We start from the raw sequence: 18,967 nt of genomic DNA, 5'->3' as shown, positions 1-18,967 counted from the left end.
AAGGTCTACAGAGCTGTAACCAAAGTATAGCTTTTTACAAATATGTTCTCTAGTTTGGGGTTGGTTTTTTGGGGGTTTTTTATATATATTTATTTTTGCCTCTAGCAGTCTTGTTTTATTTGATAATTCTGTAGAGGATCCAGTTGGCTTCAACTGTGCTGTCATATGACAAAAATGCACTGAGATTTGATAAGGCAACCTTCAGAAAAAACCTCCACATGGTATCTGATACTAAAATGATAAAGTAAATACATGCTTAAAAGTTGTGTATGAGAATGTTTAAATTCTTACTGACACAAGGTAATGTCTTAAAATTAATTTGTTTGTGTTGTGTGTCATGAGGTAGGACATAACACGCATTCTTAGTTAAAATATTCAAGGAAATAATAGTGTAAAAATTTGGTTGGTTTGGTAGGTTCTTTTACAGTAAGCATATAATGAAATTGAATTGTGTTGCACTGAGGGTTATATGATGCAGTATTTTAGATGTCATTAAGCATTCTCCAGTGAACAAAAGCACAATGACTTACTAGTGAACAGCCTGTAGTTGCAGCTGAGATGTCTCACTGGTGCTCACTAAAGCTGGTGAGAAGGCTAATTCAGACCAATGCTTACACAAGAGCATTTTCATTTGATCCATAGTGGATTGTTTGGGCTGTCAGACTGATGTTTGTAGACTTCGAAGAACAATTCTTTTTTCTTTGTGAGGCTGTAACAAAATTCCATGGATGGAATTCAGCAGAATCTACTCTTAAAAGATAAACTAAAATTTAAGGGAGAGGTGACCAGCAACTTGTCTGTTGCCGTATAGTAAGTACATACCTTAAGTAATGGTTGATCTGAAATGTAACTCACCAATAAACAGAATAGCCAAAGCAATAAGGATTGGTATTATAATGATGTAGCTTGGCAGTATAGCTTGTGTCATCCACTGACAGAGACAGCTTCTTACTCCCCTTGGCTCCTAGCCTTGTATCAGTGGATTATCAGTTCCTTTGTTTGGAAGGGGTAGTTACGAGACTTTCTTACACCAGCCCTTTCTCCTCCAAAAGCAATGGGAACATCTGGCCGCAGGCAATGTAATACTGGCTTAGGAGTTACTCAGCTGTTAGGTTTGCTAAATGAAACATTCAGTAAGAGTGAAGAAGCTGATGTTTATCAGGGTTTTCCCTTCAAGTTTTCTTTCTTCCTTCTCTCGCTGCAGTTGCAGTTGTGAGTGTGGTAACAGTCTGAAATGACCAATCAGTTCAAAGATCAGCAGCACTAGTAGTCCACTAAGAGACACTTATTGTCAGAGCAAGAAAGGAGCACTCTGCAAATTGGCACATTTGTTGCAGGTTAAAAATAAAAGTAGTCTGGTTTTCATTTTTGCTTTTTGTAGTGTAGTTAAAATTGGACTTGGAAGACCTCAACAAAACCTTCCCTGGGTCAGTTTTCTGGTTATGTACTTTTTGTGCTTAATGAAGTTTTTTCTCTTTCATCATAAATATTAGTGTTTATTTTCCAAATGTGCTGTGTTAGTCAAAGAATAATGACTTGAGTTGATAGAAGACAGACAAACTTCACATAAAAAATGTGAATGTTTCAAGTTGCTTCTTTTTAGAGCAGTTTCAATGCGTAGTGTTCATACATTGTCTATCCTGAGTTAGAATCATCTTTGTCAACTTCAGTGAAATTAACTGAAGTGTATAGTGCATCTTGGCCAAAAAAAAAAATAGTGAATTAACGAAATCCATACATTTTTTTGTTATGATACTTGATTTAAAGTGGAAAATGTTATCAGTGTTCTTTCCACAAATAAAAATAGATTTTTTATCAGGGTTGAAGAGGAGTGAAAATTACCTGTTGGTCAGGAATGAGACTTCCTGAAAAGTGTCACAGTGTGGCACTATGTAGTGTTAAATTAGTCAAGTCAGGCAATTATAAAAGGGAATAGCTAGTAAGTTTGTATTATGGAAATAGGAGATGACAAAAGGATAGGTAGCTAAGGAAAAAGTTGACAGAGATGAAAAACAGAATGTGTTAACAATGATTTACTATGGGTGGCAAGTGAAGAAGCTGATGTTTGCAGTAGTATTTTAGGCCATCCAGAAGAGGACCAGAGGTAATGAAATAAAAAAAGTTAGGATTTTTGGAATTTACTTATATGTGTGAAAAACAAGCCAAGTTTGGGGGCAAGGTTGTGTTTTGTTTGTTTGTTTTTCATTTAGAAGACATGTTTGTTTATGTACAATGTCAAATTCCTTAGGTCACAGAACCTGCAGAATTTAAGTTGGAATTCCTGCCTCCTTTTCTTGTGCCCAAGCGTAAGTAGTCAGTGGTACACAGAACTTCCACATCAAGTTACAGCAACACAGTTGGATGTTAGCCAGATGAAAGAGAAAGGCTGGACAAAGTGTAGCTCTTCTTAGAGCATTTGCTGTAGCTGGCATTAGAAATAGATGACAAAGATAAGCACAAGTTAGGGTAGTTTATCTCCAACGGAAAACAAAGTGGTGTTATTGTCACAAGTGCTTACATGTTTATCTGCCATGAAGCTCAGTAGGACAAATGTGAAATTCATTTCAGACAAATTATAAAAATAAATGCATTTCTCTGCCAGTAATACCAGTAGTAAAGGAAAACTGAGAATAAGCATTGCATATGAGGGTAGAAAAAGTGTTTTTAAGTTGTAGAAGGAGGAGGAAAATGCCACAAGCATTCCAGTTTCCCTAACAAATCAAATGGTGGCTGAATATATTCTCCAGAGTATAATGTGGAACTGGATCAAAAAATAACTCATTAAATAACATACAGTCAGCTGTAGGCATTTGATCATTTAGAGTACCACGTTTATTGAATACTGATACATTTTGTTGCAAGTTGACCCTAAAGCTAAGTACAAAAGAATTAACTAGTAAATGCTATGAATTGACAAAAGCTTTTTCATAAATTAGACATCATTTAGAAAAATAAATCTTAAGTGAAATACAAGAAAATAATATAGTTTCAATTCTCTAAAAGATTATTTGTTTTACCTGAAGTATTTTGTTGCCCGTAAAAGCTAAGGTTTTGCATTCCAGTAAACCCTTGCTTCTTAAGAGTTATAAGGAATGTACTGAGATTCTGTCTTAGAGTTGAGGGTCTGTGTACACCACTTACAGATCTGTTATGTTTAAAAAAGGATATCTAAAATAGCATAGGGAGTTGCTCTAATTTACTACCTTCAAAAATTTAGAAGATTTATGAAGGGATGCAAAATTAGTGTTAAAAAAGGACATTTAACTTTGTAGTGTTGACAGTCTCAGAGAGCATAGGGAAAATTTAGTCCTGCCATTAATTCTACATGTTTCCGTATGACTTCTTTAAACAGCATTGTAGCAAGATATTTTATACCTTGGTTTTAAGTTTTTTAGTTTTTTTTCTTTTCTATGAGAAGTGCTAGCAGGTCATTCTATTCAGTTGGTAATTGAAATAAGTGTGAACAAAGTCCTCTGACCAGAACGTCTCTCATTGCTTCACAGAATTGCACAGAGATTTAAGACAATTAGAAATTCTTCAAAATCTGTTTCCAACTGTTGCTGACCCTCCAGCCTGGTGTCATACCAAAACAGCAGCAAGCCATATGCTTTAGAAGAGCAGGTTTTGCTGCTGGTGAAGCAGCCATAGCAGGGTTGCAGTGGGATGGCTGCAGGAGCAGCAGAGGGGGCAGAGATGGCAGTGGCATAGAACGGGCAGGTCCGGGCTTCCTACACCAGACCAGACTCGCCCTAAAGGCTGGCCAGCACCAGCAGGGAAAACAGGTTGATTGCCCTGGGCTTGACAGCTGGCCCAGCTGGCCAAAGGGCTATTCTGTGCCATCTGGCATGGCACTCAGCAGTAAAAGCTGGAGCAGGAGGGAGGAAGGAGGACATTTGTGGCTGTGGCATTTGTCTTGCACTTCCTGAGCCACGTGCATGCTGAAGCCCAGCTTTCCGGGAAGCCCTTGGACACCTGCATGCTGAGAGGAAGCTGTGAATCAGTTCCTTTTCCCATTCTGCTAGGGCATGCAGCTTTTGCTTTCCCTGTTAAACTGCTGTTACCTGCACCCATAAGTCTCCTCGCCATCCTTCAGTCTTCTCTGCATTTTGTGGGAGCAGAAAGTGAGCTCCACTGGGTGAAGACTTGACTGTTCACCAGGGTCAGCCCACAGTGGGAGAACAAGTGTCCTGCTGCCATCAGATGACCAGGCCGCCCGAGTGTCAGCAGACTGCCTGGTCTTGAGCAGTTAAGGCTCAAAATTGGTAGGTTCTTGCTTTTCTTTTAACATTATCTCAGTTAAATTAACTGGGCTTTTCAACTGTGTCAGACAGATGTAATTTTAGTTTCCAGTTTTTCTATTTAGCCACTAGGAAACATTCTGCTTATTCCTCCAATGCACATTAAATGAATCCCCTTTCGTGTTACTGTATAGCATTTAATTATAGTTGCTTGCTTTTCCCAAGAGGTGGTTGCTTCAATTATTGCAAAAATTGAGAGAAATTAAGGTGGTACAGACAAATTCAATGTAATAATTTCCTTCTTTCAGGTATTTGGGTTTGTAGTCTAAATTACTTTCTTCCATTTTGTCTATTTTAGGGAGTTAGGTAAAGGAAAATTGTAATGCAAAGACTTAGTATATATAATTCTATAATCTTTCAAATATTAGTGTCATAAAAGGTTTATGATTTTAAAAAGGAAGTCTTGACTTGTTTGACATTCTAACATAGCCAAATAAGCATGACTTTTGGAAGTATTGTAGTGTAAATCATTAGGAGGAAAAATCTATAAACTACCTACTGCAGTTTCCATGAAATCATTATGGTTTTCTCACAGAAAAGAATCTTTTCTTCAGTTTAAGAAAGTTAAGGAGAATAGATACTGTTTTGATTTTATTTATGACATGGCAAAAATTTAGGCTTTCAGCACTTAATACTATTTTTCTTTTCCTGAGGGGAGAAAAAAAGCAATTGCTGTCACGTATTGTCTACTACATTATAAATGTAGGGAAAGAAATGTTACTAACATCAGGTATTCTAATTCTAAAAGAAAAAGTCTCCTTTTCTCTTCAGGTTGGGGTGTGTTGATAAGGGTTTTTTTAAAGAAAGACATTTCAGGGGGTGGAGATGAGGGTTGTTGTTTTATGTAAAAGTGGATTACTGTTTTTGGGGGGGTTACCCAAATTGGAACAGATTTTGGCCTTTGCAGCAGTAAGTACTTGCACTCAGGCTGTACTACCTACCATGGAGCACCAAATGGAAGTGTACAGTTGAAGGTCTTGGTTTATAACTGAGGGTGTCACGTGAATCTCTGAAGTAAAGTCATGGGACCTGTTGCAAAAATGGCATAGGTGGAGGTTTTGAGAATGAAGGAATAGGAATTCTGTAATAGAATTACATCTACCGCACATTATCATATTTTCAGTGTCTAAAATATTTTTATCTTGTTTCTATGGTAGCTGGGCTTCAAAGTTAGGGATTCTTTGTACCTGTGTAGAATCTTAGACTTGTTCCCTTGCACTCCATGTGAAAAGGTGCGTGTTCACTGATGGCAGGCACAGTGCACACTTAATGGCATAGTTTTCAAATTGCCTTTGCAACCCTAAAGGCTGCCTTTGCTTCCTTCTTCGTATATACCCATCAACTTTGTATGCTTGGGAATGCTTCTTGGAGGCTGTAGAGGTGGGTTTGCAGCACCACTTCAGCACTTATGGCTGGCACAGCTGTGAGGGGAGAAAGCACGCATATGGAGAGCTTTGGGGTACAATCAGGTCAGTATTTCTTGAGGCCTTTGAGTTGAGGTCCATAGCTTCAATATCCCTGTAAAGATTTTCTGTTAAAATCCCTATAAACACACCTGTTAAACAAGCACTATGGGACAGTAAGAGCACTACAACAGGTTTCTGTGCCACAAGAGTTAATAGGTAAGAGTAGGAAAAAGCTATTTTGTCAAAGAGTTTATAGGATAGTGGTGGTATCTCTTGTGTTCAGGAAGTTACATTGAAAAAATCAGCTCACTAATATTTTCTTTTGTTCTTTTGGTATTTGTCAAATTGTTCTTGAGCCATCAGAAAAAGCAAAAAGCAGCTATATTGGCCCAGTGCTGATGTGGGATTGATTATATTAGGAAGGTGAGGTAGAGACTGATGCTGATCCTTTTCTTGTCATCCCTGTCTTATTCCAGCAGTTTTGTGGTTTTACCCTGCAGTGAGATGTCGAAGCTGCTTTCTTCAAGTCAACATGGCATGCCTTGTTTTATGCTCAACTGTTGTGAACAGCTACCAGCATTTCCTGAGGAATGCAGTAAATTACAGGATTAAATTTTTTTTTTTCATAATCTGAAACCCTCTTTAGTGGGAGAGAGGCATTAGCAGAGCCTGGCGAAAAGAAGGAAAATACTGTAGTGGAAAATACTATTTTACTCTAGGGAATACTTGTAGGTCCTGTTACAATTTGTTGGTTCTACCACTCTCCCGAAAACCACACAGGCAGTTTTACAATTGCCAATGTTTTAAAAAATTTAAAATATGCAAATTGAAAATGAGTTAATAAAATAGAAAGTATGCCAGAATGGAGCCATACTTTCTGTTTTCTTTTAATTTAGTTTCAAAATGTTGGTCAAAGCTGCCATTCTGTGAACAGCACTTTTGTTGTTTAAAGACAGTTTAAAAATCCTGTACTAGATAAAAAATTGACACTGATTTTTCCAGTTGTGCAAAGAAGCTCATGTTGGGCAGCAAAGCAGAAAGTAACAGGCTTTGTGCTCTGTACCTAAGGAGGTGTAAGAAGCAAAAGGGGAACAGGAGGATCAGCTGCCAGAAATTAGTGCTTTGCTGGCCTCTCTCCAAAAATTTCTGCCTGTATGGGATAGCCATAGTGAATCGCATATGTAAATCATCCAGGGGGATATATTAGCACTTCAGTCCTACCTGAGAGTCAATTAATTCCCAAATTACATAGGTTTTTCAAAGTATATGTCTTTAACTGGTATTTTCTGCGTAGCTTTTGCTCCAGGTATGTGTACAGGTCATATATATACACAGTTCAAATACATTCTCATCACTGAAAGCTTAGCAAGTTTTTCCCCAAGATCTCAAGTCTTGAAAAGTCTGATGATCCAGTTCTTTGTCAGCCTAAGCCAATTTGGCCGCTGCCTTCCCGGACTTGCCCTGCTGTGCCTCTCTTGCTCTGCTGTGCCTCTCTTGCCCTGCATTCAGGCTGTGAGCTTGTCTGACCTTACACTGAACCTGTTTGGAGCACAAAGCTGGCAGGAAGCTATGCACTTTGCCTGAGAGTTTCTTGATTATTTAGCATGCTGAAATAGTTCAAAGCTGCTACAGACATGAGTAGAAGCACATGGTCAAGCCTGAGGGGAACTGAACAGGGATGTAGCTGCCAACATCTGGGTTAGCTCAGGATGCCCAGCTGGAGGTGATAGGTAAGACAGAAAAGAGTACCTTCAAAAAGGGTTTACTGCCCTCAGGTCAGTATTGATTAAATCTCAGGTCTACCAGCAGAAATACAGAGTTACCTCTTGTGCTGGAGAAAAGTGTGAAAACAGTGGTGCTTCCAGACATGTCCTCAACTTCAGGGTAGAATCTCTGGGGGCGGATTGTGCACTTTGGTGTTGAGCATGACTTTTTTTACTTGGATAAACTACCTACACTGAAAAACAATTCCTGCTGTTTCAGAAGTGACTTCCCATTTTTTGTGAGCCTGGCTATGATGTCCTTTTATCTTGTGAGATGGAGACTGGCCATTTTGAGACAATATTTAATATTTTTGTTTCTTGGCATGTTTGAGATTAAAGCCAAACTGAAAATAAAAACAACAAGAATGTGCAGAAATAAATCGTCTTTCCACCCTCCCATTTAGTAAAAAATGAAGTGATTTTTTTTCCCTCTCATCTTAGAAATAATGTATGTTGTTGTTGGAAAAATTTACTGGGGAAAAACAGAATCTGATGCAGAGAAAATGCTTTCATGTAATGGCATTTTAATTTTTGAAAGATCCTGTAGTAAAGAGTTACAAATAAAAGAAATGTAATAATATTTGTAATAGTTGGCTCTAATAATGAATTGATTTTGTTTTGTGAGACTGGAAAAAATGGACTAAGGTTGTAGCTTTTTGTAGTTGAAAGAGAGGGTGATATATTTTGAATTATGGAAATCTCTTCTTATACTAAAGTAACTGCTATATGAGAAGCAATGCATCCGCAAGTCTCTGAATTCTCAGTTTCTGGTATTCCAGGTCTCTATAAGTATTTGAGTAAACTCAATACATTTATCCACAATGTATTTATTTGCATTTTAATATTTAATTACATTTGTCAGAGTAATAATTTTGCACAGGTTTTTTTACCTCTTATATAAGCAAGTTGAGGTATTTTAAGAAGAGAATATGCTTTTTAAACCATTTCTGTGAGATTATTTTTCATTGTAAAAATTATTTCAGTTTTATACAGTAGCACTGCAGATGTTGAAAGATGTTTTAGAAAATTCTAAATTCTACTTGTCCCTTCTCTTTTAATATGATTTGCTGCAGGATTTGAACAAGCGCTTGTCCCTGCCCGCTGACATCAGGATACCCGATGGCTACCTGGAGAAGCTGCAGATTAACAGCCCGCCCTTTGACCAGCCAATGAGTCGGCGTTCTCGTCGAGCATCCCTAGTAAGTGTAATGCACCTGCCTTTCTAACCAACCTCTCAGGCCTTCAGAATCCATTGAACACACAGGCCACTATTCCATAGGTATATTTCAGCTTCTTTTCCACTTGGACTTTTTATTCCTAAACATCAGCATGTACTTGTCAAAATCCAATGAAGAACTGCACACTTTGTTTCATTTTTCTTCTGCTAACTTGGTGCTGTCGTATTTCTCAGTGAAGGTCTTGACCTACTGAAATCAGTGGCTAAACTGGACTCCGGAAGTACATACTTAAATACTTCTGCTTTTTAGAGCAGGGATGATCTGTTTGAGCAAATAGGCCACACAGTCTTAGGTCAAGGCTGGGTCCCCTTGTGATTTAGTAGGAAGGCCCTAAAGCAGCATAATGTGAAGGCAGGTCCTCCTCACTGCTCTTTTTGTATTTGATAACAATTTTTTCTCAGAATTGCTGTGAAGACAATAGTGTTTTGTGGGGTTTTTTTGGTTTTGTTTTTTTGTTTTTTTTTTTTTTTTTTTTGGGGGGGGGGGTTTGTCTTTTTTTTTTTTTTTAAAGCACATGTTATTTCCTAAAAGAATGAAGGAATAAATTCACATATACCATTCTGGATTATTGGTTACTCTAAAAAATAAATCTTTTTCTTAGAGATGATTGAATAAGTATTCCTATACTATAATCAGACTATAAGTGCTAGAAAACTTGGATATTTGTACATATTAATCATGCACATCCCTGGAATAATAAAAAATATTATTGTCTTATTTTTTAAAAAATGGATATGTTTTACTCATAGTTTCAGCTATCAGTGTTCTTTAGTATTGAGGTCTTAAAGAATTGCTAGACTGTTACTGACATCCTGGGTAAATTCATTGATGAGAAATTTGTCACAGAGAAATTCTGAATAGGTTTATTTATTTAGCACATTGTTGTTTCTTGATTTAATTACTTATTTACTGAAAAATAAATAGAAAAATACATATAGTGAAATAGGTTTATTTACTGTCAAATATCTTTATTTTATTCATTATGAATAAGGTCTATAACAAAGCAGTGCTTGAGTATTTTTACCCTAAAAAAAATAAAATTAGTGTGCTGGACTAATAAAGCTCTGCTCTGCATGCCACCTTTTGCAAAAACAATACTAAAAAAAAGAAAATATTTGAGTGAATCTCTGGAAGTAATGCTAATATATCAGGCTTAAATACTTGTGCCAGAATTCCGTAGCTCATTCACCACTTAGTTGCTGCTGTAGCATGGAACTGAGGAACAGATTTCCCCAAACCTCTCTTCAGATGCTGACAAAATACCTTTTCAATAAAACCTTGCCAGTGGAGTTAAGTATTTGGGATCAGGGGGAATTTTTCCTGTAAATCTGAATTCCCTTGCTCATTTAGCAGTGACCTCTGAGAGCAGTTGAAGTTCTCTTTACCTCTGAGAAGACTGACAGAAAAACAGTGCCCTCTAATGAATGTGGCTGTGTGCCTGGAATCAGCTTCCCATCACAAGGATGTATTATTTTGCCTTTTAAAATGCTTTCATTTTTAAAGGGCTTTAAAGTCCAAAATGGAACCTGCCAGCACTGCTGTGGTATGCAGGCATGCATTTGCTATGATTTCAAACTAAGCTTTCAAAAAAAGAAGCCCAAGGACTCAATGTTCTTAAATTGTTATTGCCTGCTTGCCGACTTTTACTTACAATAGGTGAGTATTGTGCTCTGCTTCAAAGGCATGTCTCTTTTCAAGACTTAATAGGGATCAAAGGGAAAAGGCTATCAAAAGTACCAGGTGAGGACTCGTTATACTTTAGTTTTTACAGTGATTGGATTTTGTGTATACATGTACAGTATTGTATCTACAGTCATTAGAAGTAAAAAAACCATAAATACTGTGCATCAGTGTTTCTGTGTAAGGCAAGATAGATGCATATTGCAGCAAAAGGTGAAACAGTTCAAAAATTGTTTTGGGCTACAAATGAAACTGATCTTAGTTTGAGGAATTTAAAACTTATTTTTTCTTAGGAGTGACAAGGAACCAAGATGTGATCAAAAATTTAAACACATTGTAAAGCAGATCTTGAAGAATATCTTTCTTCTGTATGTAGGAAATATTGTATGGTTTTTTGGTATTAAACAGATATTAAGTTTATGAGTCTTAATGAAAAACACTGAGGTTTCTTAGAAATCAGGCTTTTAAATTACAGACTGTCTGGTGATAGCAAGACCAATAGCTCTGAGTTCTTCTTTAGTTTCTCAAATAAGCTAAGCAGCCTATCTTTTTAATTCTAATACCATCTAATACTCACTTCAAGATATGTTTGTTTAACTAGGTCAAAATGCACTTTGGAGATATAATATTTATTTTGCTAACATTGCACCTATATCAGTGGTATGTTTAAAATCTCACTGGAGCTACAAGGATAGCAAATATCAACTTTGCTTGTATTTTGAGATAAAGAGTTTGACAAGCTCCTAAATGTGCGTGATGCTGAAGTCTCCTTATACAGTTCTAAAACATTTCAGTTCTAACACTAGTTTAATAAAGCAGAATTGCTCTTAATGTTATATTAATGTAATTATACACCCATTTTTTTCCATAAATATATGAAATATGTTTGCAGACAAGATCTTACCCTTAGTTCAGATGTATTTCCATACCATACATATGTTCTGAAAGCTAAGCATTAATCAGACTTTTCTTCCCTTCATATTATATTGTTGTCAAATCTTAATACAGTCAACGGTATTTATGTTACCTTGTGTTACCATGAAAGAGTAGAAATTTTTTAAATCCATCAGATTTTTAGAAGCAAATCAGCATGTGATGTGTGGATCTAGGTGCTGAAGACAGCTTAGGGTCAGCTTGTTCCTTGGAAAGAAATAGCCGGTGAAGAGCTATGTTTGGAAATTAAAGGAGGGGGTGGTGCTGGGGAGAAAACCTGGCTCTTTTGTTGCAGTGTATGTTCAGTTGTCAGTAAAGCATAACCCCATGAAGCCTATAAATTTGGGGGTTTGACAGGGTACAGGCTATATGCATTCTGTAAATTGCTTCAAGAATTCACGTTTGCATGTTTACTTTCAGCATTTAGGAACAACAGTTTCAGCACTGCAAGAACAATAGGAAGCTTTGGTGTAATTCACAGTGGTCTTAGGAGAAAATAATTGTAAGAGATAACCGTGTTATATGAGAGTAGCAGTGGATTTGAACAGGAAAAGAGCAATGATCTTACAGTGTTCAGAAGTAAATGTGTTACATAGGCAGGCACACCCTTCAGGCTTGCATTGAGGAGCTAAGTTGGTGAGAAAAAAAAGATGAGTAAATAGGTCCAAGTAAAAAACACACAAAGATTTGGAGTTAAGAGGTATGAAATGCAAACTTCTGAGACAAAGCTGAAGCTTGCTGAGGAATGATGGTTAGGAATTTTCTTGCTAAAGTTTCAGTCTAGAAGGCATTGAGAAATCAGAATGGAAGAGGAAACTTGGAGCGAAGATGTTGAACACAGCAAACAAATAAGATTACTTTGAAAAAAGCAGCATATGCTTATGCTGAGCTAGAGAAAGGATGGACTAGTTTGAGATTACTACTATGCTTTAAGCTATAACAACCTCAGCAGCAGTAATCAGATCAGAAGAGTGGAGAAAACCTAAGTAGGAGGTAGGTTAAAGTGAGGTTTTGGTCTAAGTATAACTCAGCTCACAGTCCCTTCAGGATACACAGTAGACTGGCCAACAGGCTGAGCACTGGGCTTGGATGCTGGGATGCATTTCTATCATAATGTGTTTTTAAAATACCAGAATTGTGCAGTGTTAGTCAAGTATTGTCAGGTAATTTTCTGAAATGAAGTTTAGCTTGTTCATTAAATGATGTACAACTGAAGTGTTTGGTTTTAGTGATCAATTTGCTATTTCTTTTCATTGCAGTCAGAAATTGGATTTGGAAAAATGGAAACCTATATCAAGTTAGAAAAGCTTGGAGAGGTACGTATAGCTTTCTTTTGGAATGATGACGATGTCCTATATAAAATTTTGTGTAAGTTTAACTGATATTTTCCATATCCCTGAAAATACCCATTGAATTTACTTTTTCAGTAAACCAAGCATATTCAACATATGTAACAATGTCACAAGTACACAAATGTTTATGCATAAATAATAAGCAAAAAAAAAAAAGGCAGGAAAACTGTCAGAGCTGGGGAAGAGTAAGAGTCCATTAGTAAATATGCTGTGACATTCTTATGTTGGCTGGCTCTTTTTCCAGATAGACAAAATCATTCTGTTGATGGTAACACTGTGTTTTTGATGATAACACTTAGTCTGGTGTCCTCTTGCCATGGCTTAGGTGTTGGAACATTCACGATGGATTAGAGACCAGTGCTTGCCAGGTGCAGGCAATTGCTGTGTGCATGTTCTGGTAAAGAAGCCTGCATGCCTGAGCTGGGCAGCCAGCCAGGTGCTGCCAAGGGAAGTACATAACACTTGGAGGGGGCAGCAGCTTTTCCCCTCCAGTCAGCCTCTGACTTCCAGAGAAACAGTTCAATTCAGGAGGGGTCAAGTGTCATTCCTGCCCAGTTTGATTGAGGTTGACCAACAGGATCGAAAAAGGAAAAGGAGTACTGAAATAGGATGCAGTAAGCATTGAAGAAGGAAGCAGGGCTGGTCAGCATCTCTGCTGTGAATATTGCAGTCAGTCCTCCATTTAAAACATTTTAATTTCCTGTTATTAAATCTGAGCTGCCTGATGCAGCTTGAAGCCTATTCCTGTTGTCCTTCACTTGTTACCTGGGAGAAAAGGCTGATGCCCACTTGGGTATAACCTCCTTCCAGGCATTTGTAGAGAGCAGTAAGATCCCCTGGAACTTCCTTTTGTTCAGGCTAAACGCCCCCAGCTCCCTCAGCTTCTCCTCATAGGACTTGTGCTCCAGACCCTTCACCAGCCCCATTACCCTTCCCTGGACACTCCAGCACCTCAAAGTCCTTCCTGCAGTGAGGGACCCAGAACTGGGCACAGGATTCGTTCGAGGTGTCACCTCACAAGTACTGAGCACGAACACTTCCCTGGCCCTGCTGGCCGCACTGTTGTTAACACAGGCCAGGGTGCCATTGGCCTTTTTGGCCACCAGGGCACACGCTGGCTCATGTCCAGCTGCTGTCAACCAGCAGCCCCAGATCTTTTTCTTCAGATCATCTTCCCAGTCACTTCCCTATAGCACTGCATGGGGTTGTTGTGACCCAAATGCAGAACCTGGTGCTCAGTCTTGTTAATCCTCATCAAATTGTATTCAGCCCATGGATCCAACCTGTCCCGATCCTCTGCAGAGTCTTACAGTACTGTAGTGATCTAGGGCAGTTTCTGTACCTTTGTTCTGTTTTCCTGGCATTTGCAGGGATTAGTTTTGCCTACTGTTTTGTCAGAATATTTTCTTAATTTAATATACCTCTAGAGTTTTGTATCTCTTGCTGTCTAAAAATAAATGATGAAGACAAGAAGCTGTCCAAAGGAGTTACATACTTTCTTTGAGTTTGTGGAAGAGTATGTCTGCAGCCTTTGGAAACATAACTGCAGCATAGTGTAGAGATACCTGAGCCAGGTATCTGTTGTCAGATAGAGACTTTCAGGAATGTAAATGATCCCAGCAGTGAACTTAGTGAACTTAATGCTACCTGATCTGACTTCTTTGGTAGCTCTTTGGTATTTAGGTTTCCATGCAATTTTCAGAGCTGTTAGGCATATACATCCCTTGTGGCTTCTGTGAGTTTAGTCCTGTGCTTAAAAGAATACTTCTGTACTTTTACATATGTCAAAAGAATATAATGTAAAAACTATTCATATCCAAAATGAAATCTATTAGATCCTCAGACAGAAGTTAATATTTTCGTATTTAACTAATGTTTTGATAAAGGAACAACTTGTAAAAATTCTTTTTCCATTTTATAGGGTACTTATGCCACAGTTTATAAGGGGAGAAGTAAATTGACAGAGAATCTGGTAGCTCTGAAAGAAATCCGCCTGGAACATGAAGAGGGAGCACCATGCACAGCCATAAGAGAAGGTGGTGACTTTCTTTTCTTAGTTCTTAGAATTTCAGATACTTCTGGATTTCTTTTTGACCAAAGCACCAGCAGTACATGGAAATCCATAGGCTACATGGGGCATTAATGAAATTGCTATTAATATTGATGAGGAAAATTATAGTCCGGATATGTTCAGAGTTTTGTTTTAAATTTATTTACTTTATTGTGATCTCAAATTTGATTGTGATTGTGATCTCAAATGCAGTATTATAAGTGGATGATTAAATACTGCATGCATTAGACTGCTGTTAGTAACTTTCAGGAACTCAGAATACATTTTACAGTCTGTCTGAAATGTACAGTTTAAGAAATACAAGCTTGTTACTCAAGTGTGTGTTTGTTGTTTCAATTAAATACCTTTTATATTAACGTGATTTATATGGGTTTTGTGTTCTTAAAAATAGCTTTTTAATTTAAAAATCCCAGATAGCTCATATGGCTGATCTTAATTAGAAATTGCATTTATTCCTCATGTGTTTTGCACTTATTTTGTTATTCCTGTTCTCTCTTGCAGTGTCATTATTAAAAGATCTGAAACATGCAAATATTGTTACGTTACATGATATTGTGCATACAGACAAGTCTTTGACTCTTGTTTTTGAATACCTGGTAAGTGCTTAAACAATTAGTGAGCTTTACATTTGATTTACATTTCTAAGAAACAGAAACACAGCAAAATTTTGTACTCTTTTTTAAAATACTAGGACTATTTGAGTTTTCTCCTGCGCTTACAGTCATTCAGCTAAAAATGAGAACATGTATTCAGTTCTTAAATGGCTGTAAATTAGTAAATTTACAGTAAATATTGTTGTGATCATTTTAGAGTTTTATTAATAGCAGATAGTGGTGGTCTGCCTGATCAAACTGTCTACTTGTCTAAAATCTGGACAAGTCATTACCATTACAATCATTACCAGTATAAAATGGTAATCACACTATTGTTCCAATTATATTTTTCTGTTGTGCCATAGCTGACTTCCAGTGTAATTGGAGAATGTATCAATTCTATAAAATACTGTGCCTCATATAGATAGAGGAGAAGGCAATGGCAAATAATGTTGCCTGAGACAGTACAGCTTGCTGGGAAAAAGGTATTTCTATCCTCTGGAAAACCATAGGTATTTGTGTCCTGGCTTTTGGGGTTTTTATCATTTAATATCTTCTGCAGAAACCTCTTTTTTGAATGAATAATTTCAGTTCCAACAATAACTAATATTTATGTGATTTGTTGTGCACAATTTTACTGAACCATGATGATGGTGTTTTGATAGGACAAGGACCTGAAGCAGTACATGGATGACTGTGGTAACATCATGAGTATGCACAATGTAAAGGTGAGTGTTTTTAATGACAGCCGCCTTCCAGCTTTGTCCTAAGAATTTCAGAGAGCTTTATAATCAGGAGCTAGATGGTTTAGTCTCTTTAAAAATAAAATAAAGAACTTAACTTCCTTTCTGGCCTGACTTAGCTACATTTGACATCAGATGGTGTCTGATCAGATGAGTGTTTAAAACATTGAAAAGAGGAGGCTATATAATTTCGTGTGTTTTCATTCTCTTTGAAGTTACATCTCTAAAATTTTAAAATTCCTAAAAAATAATACATTCATAACTCCTTTGACTTCTTGTCCTTCCATTATTTTATACTCATTTACTAAGTCTGTAGTTTGATATATCCTCAGATTTATATATGGGCACTGAGGAAAATGTGGCCTCAATCATGAATGTGGTTTTGGGTGCCACTGCCCACCACACAAGTAAAAAATCAAAAATATGTATTTAAGAATGAGTAATTTTCATCTTTCCATTAGTAAGAAAATGGAAATAAAATTTTCCTTAGGGCCTAATTTGCTTTTTCTTCTAGTTATGGTTGTGGCCAGGCCAAGTGACTTAATTTCCAATCTGGCCTGCTGAAACTAAGTCAGGGTCAGGTGTTATTTCTCTTGTAAAAAGCAGGCTTTTATTTGGAAAACTGGCAGAGCTCTTAGTGGTCTTTAATGCTTAGGGCTTTACCAGCTTCCAAACAGAGTACAGTACTGTCGTGAAATGAGTGAAGTGATTTGGCACACAGGCTAGATATTGATTACTGTTTGGTGAGCTTTTCCTTTCATTCTGTTGTCACATTACTGTAAGTATCTCCAGGGAAAGACATCTGCCCATCAACCTGCTCTGTTGCTTCCTCTGAGAGTCTGCAAAGGGAAATTCCTTCATTTGTTTCTACTTCAGAGAAACAACCAAAAATCATATTTATACTTGTGTTTTTAATAATCTGCAAGTTAATAAGCAGTGCTTTAAGCTTAAAAAAATAAGGGAAAGCTGTAAGTGTGAATCTGACTCCTATATAAAAGTGCAGTTAGCAAACAAGCTGGAATCTGCTTGTGGTAATCTGAGCTAAGCAGAGGAATTGTTTTTCCTTGTTTGCCTATGGTTTAAGCTATGCTCAGGGAGCAAATTTATATGGTCAGTACCTTTGGCACTGGGAAACCAGAACAGCTGCTTAGCTGTGGTAGCTGTAGGTGCTTACCTTCTGATAACTGTGGGGGTTTGAGTCATCATTAATATTTGAGAGACCTCCCTGACATCACTTCCTCACACTCCTCAGCTAATTTTAGGTTTTTATGTTTTGACAAAAAGAAGGTATGTGTGATCTCTGCAGGTATTAGTGTTTTAACCAAAATTTTGAGCTAATATATGGCGTCCTGTGCATTTCCAAAAGGATCCCTGCCAACTGTGGTGAAGTTTCACAATTTCTGTAGAGTAATCTGCTTTGCATTCTTGACTAATCCTTGCAGTCCCAGTGTTCATTAGGGAGGGCCATTTACTTCTACTGAAGTCATGCTAATAAACTTGGGACTGACTACCCCTGCAACAGTATGAGCCTGAGTAGATGGAACAAGACTTCTTGCTTCTCATTCTGCTCTGCAGAAAGGAAAGCAAAGAGAAAGAAATGAATCCCAATTCCTGTTTTTCTAGCACAGATGAATCTCATGTCAGCATACTGAGAACAGATGGATGCAACTACACCTGCTGTGTATTTGTCCAGTTTGTGAAAAAGAGTTTGGTAGTGTCACTTGGTGCAAAAATAAATTGGTGGATTAGAATATGGTCATATAAAAACATGATGAATTTGTCGCATGATGAATTTGTCACATTGCTTTCTGTAATGCTTCGTATTTTTTCCTTGTACATTTGATTACCTATGCTGACTGATACTGCTGTGTGGTAAATGCCAGCAATAGATACCCAAAAGTCCCATGTTTGAGATCTTTATACATACAGAAATTGCAAAGTATTAGTTCTTAATGCAGTGATACATTAAACTTGCTTGGCTGCCTACTACTAAACCTTTCTTTGCCCTATGCTACTTATATAGCTATGTATGTGCACCATTGATATGCATGACTGAAGTTGTTTACTTGGCTTGCTATTCCAAAGGATTAAAATAAACCTGTGTGTGTCAAGGTGAGGGGATGAATGTAAATACCAGAGGCAGTTGGGCTGCTTTAATAATCCTCATTTGCCCATTTCTCCATCTTCCCTAAGCTTGTGAATCTACATGTGTTTTTCCAGTAGCATGCCAAGACATTCTTTACTTAGTTCAGCACAGTTGGATGGAAACACTGCTGAGCTGCATTTCCAGAAGGGTCTCTGTGGCCACTGGAGTATATAGTCAGAGACAGTTATCTTTAAAGACATTAGTTTGGGGAAGAGCAGTGGTAAATGCTTACTTTAAAAATAAACAGCCCTGTGTTTCTCTTCAGTTAAACAGAGGAAATTACTCTGAAGGTCTTTGTTGTAAAGTATGGTGTTAAAGCAGTGCATTAGCGTAAAATTATTTTAAATCTTTGAATGATAATGATGATGTCCAGAACTTGCTTGTAAGGAAAGTAACTCGCTTTTCAGAAAAGTAATTTTATCCTGCTTACAGTGCTTAACTTTCCAGTGCCCAACTAGTCATGCAATGCGTAGACATGCAATTTTTTGTCTAATTTATATGTATGTTCTCTTTTGTAGCTATTTTTATATCAGATTCTTCGTGGTTTGGCATACTGTCATAGGAGAAAGGTGTTACATCGAGATTTGAAGCCACAAAATCTACTAATTAATGAGAAAGGAGAACTGAAGCTTGCAGACTTTGGTACGGCCTGAAATTACTCTGTAATAACTATTCTTTTCCTTAAAAGGAGAAATGAGTACATTGGGTCTGTAGTGAATTTGGGTGTTCTCAAATGGAAAATGA

The 18,967-nt window shown here is 37.3% G+C and overlaps 1 protein-coding gene across 11 annotated transcripts in view; it reads left to right on the top strand.

Moving 5' to 3' along the window:
* Positions 1-18,967, top strand: part of CDK17 (cyclin dependent kinase 17) — a 115,058-nt gene that overhangs the window by 64,320 nt on the left and 31,771 nt on the right. For all 11 annotated transcript variants that reach the window (XR_008430800.1, XR_008430801.1, XM_053942023.1 and 8 more), the window contains 6 exons: positions 8,541-8,666; positions 12,578-12,634; positions 14,592-14,706; positions 15,243-15,337; positions 16,000-16,062; positions 18,742-18,865. Coding sequence is in view for 9 of the 11 variants with exons in the window: in XM_053942023.1 (XP_053797998.1) it covers positions 8,541-8,666; positions 12,578-12,634; positions 14,592-14,706; positions 15,243-15,337; positions 16,000-16,062; positions 18,742-18,865 (580 nt within the window). In the remaining 2 variants the exon portion in view is untranslated. The remainder of the gene's footprint in view (positions 1-8,540; positions 8,667-12,577; positions 12,635-14,591; positions 14,707-15,242; positions 15,338-15,999; positions 16,063-18,741; positions 18,866-18,967) is intronic.

The sequence above is a fragment of the Vidua chalybeata genome, chromosome 5, assembly GCF_026979565.1.
Source record: "Vidua chalybeata isolate OUT-0048 chromosome 5, bVidCha1 merged haplotype, whole genome shotgun sequence".
NCBI lineage: Eukaryota > Metazoa > Chordata > Aves > Passeriformes > Viduidae > Vidua > Vidua chalybeata.
The sequence above is the reverse complement of the archived record's forward strand: the minus strand, read 5'-3'. Positions and strand labels throughout refer to the sequence as shown.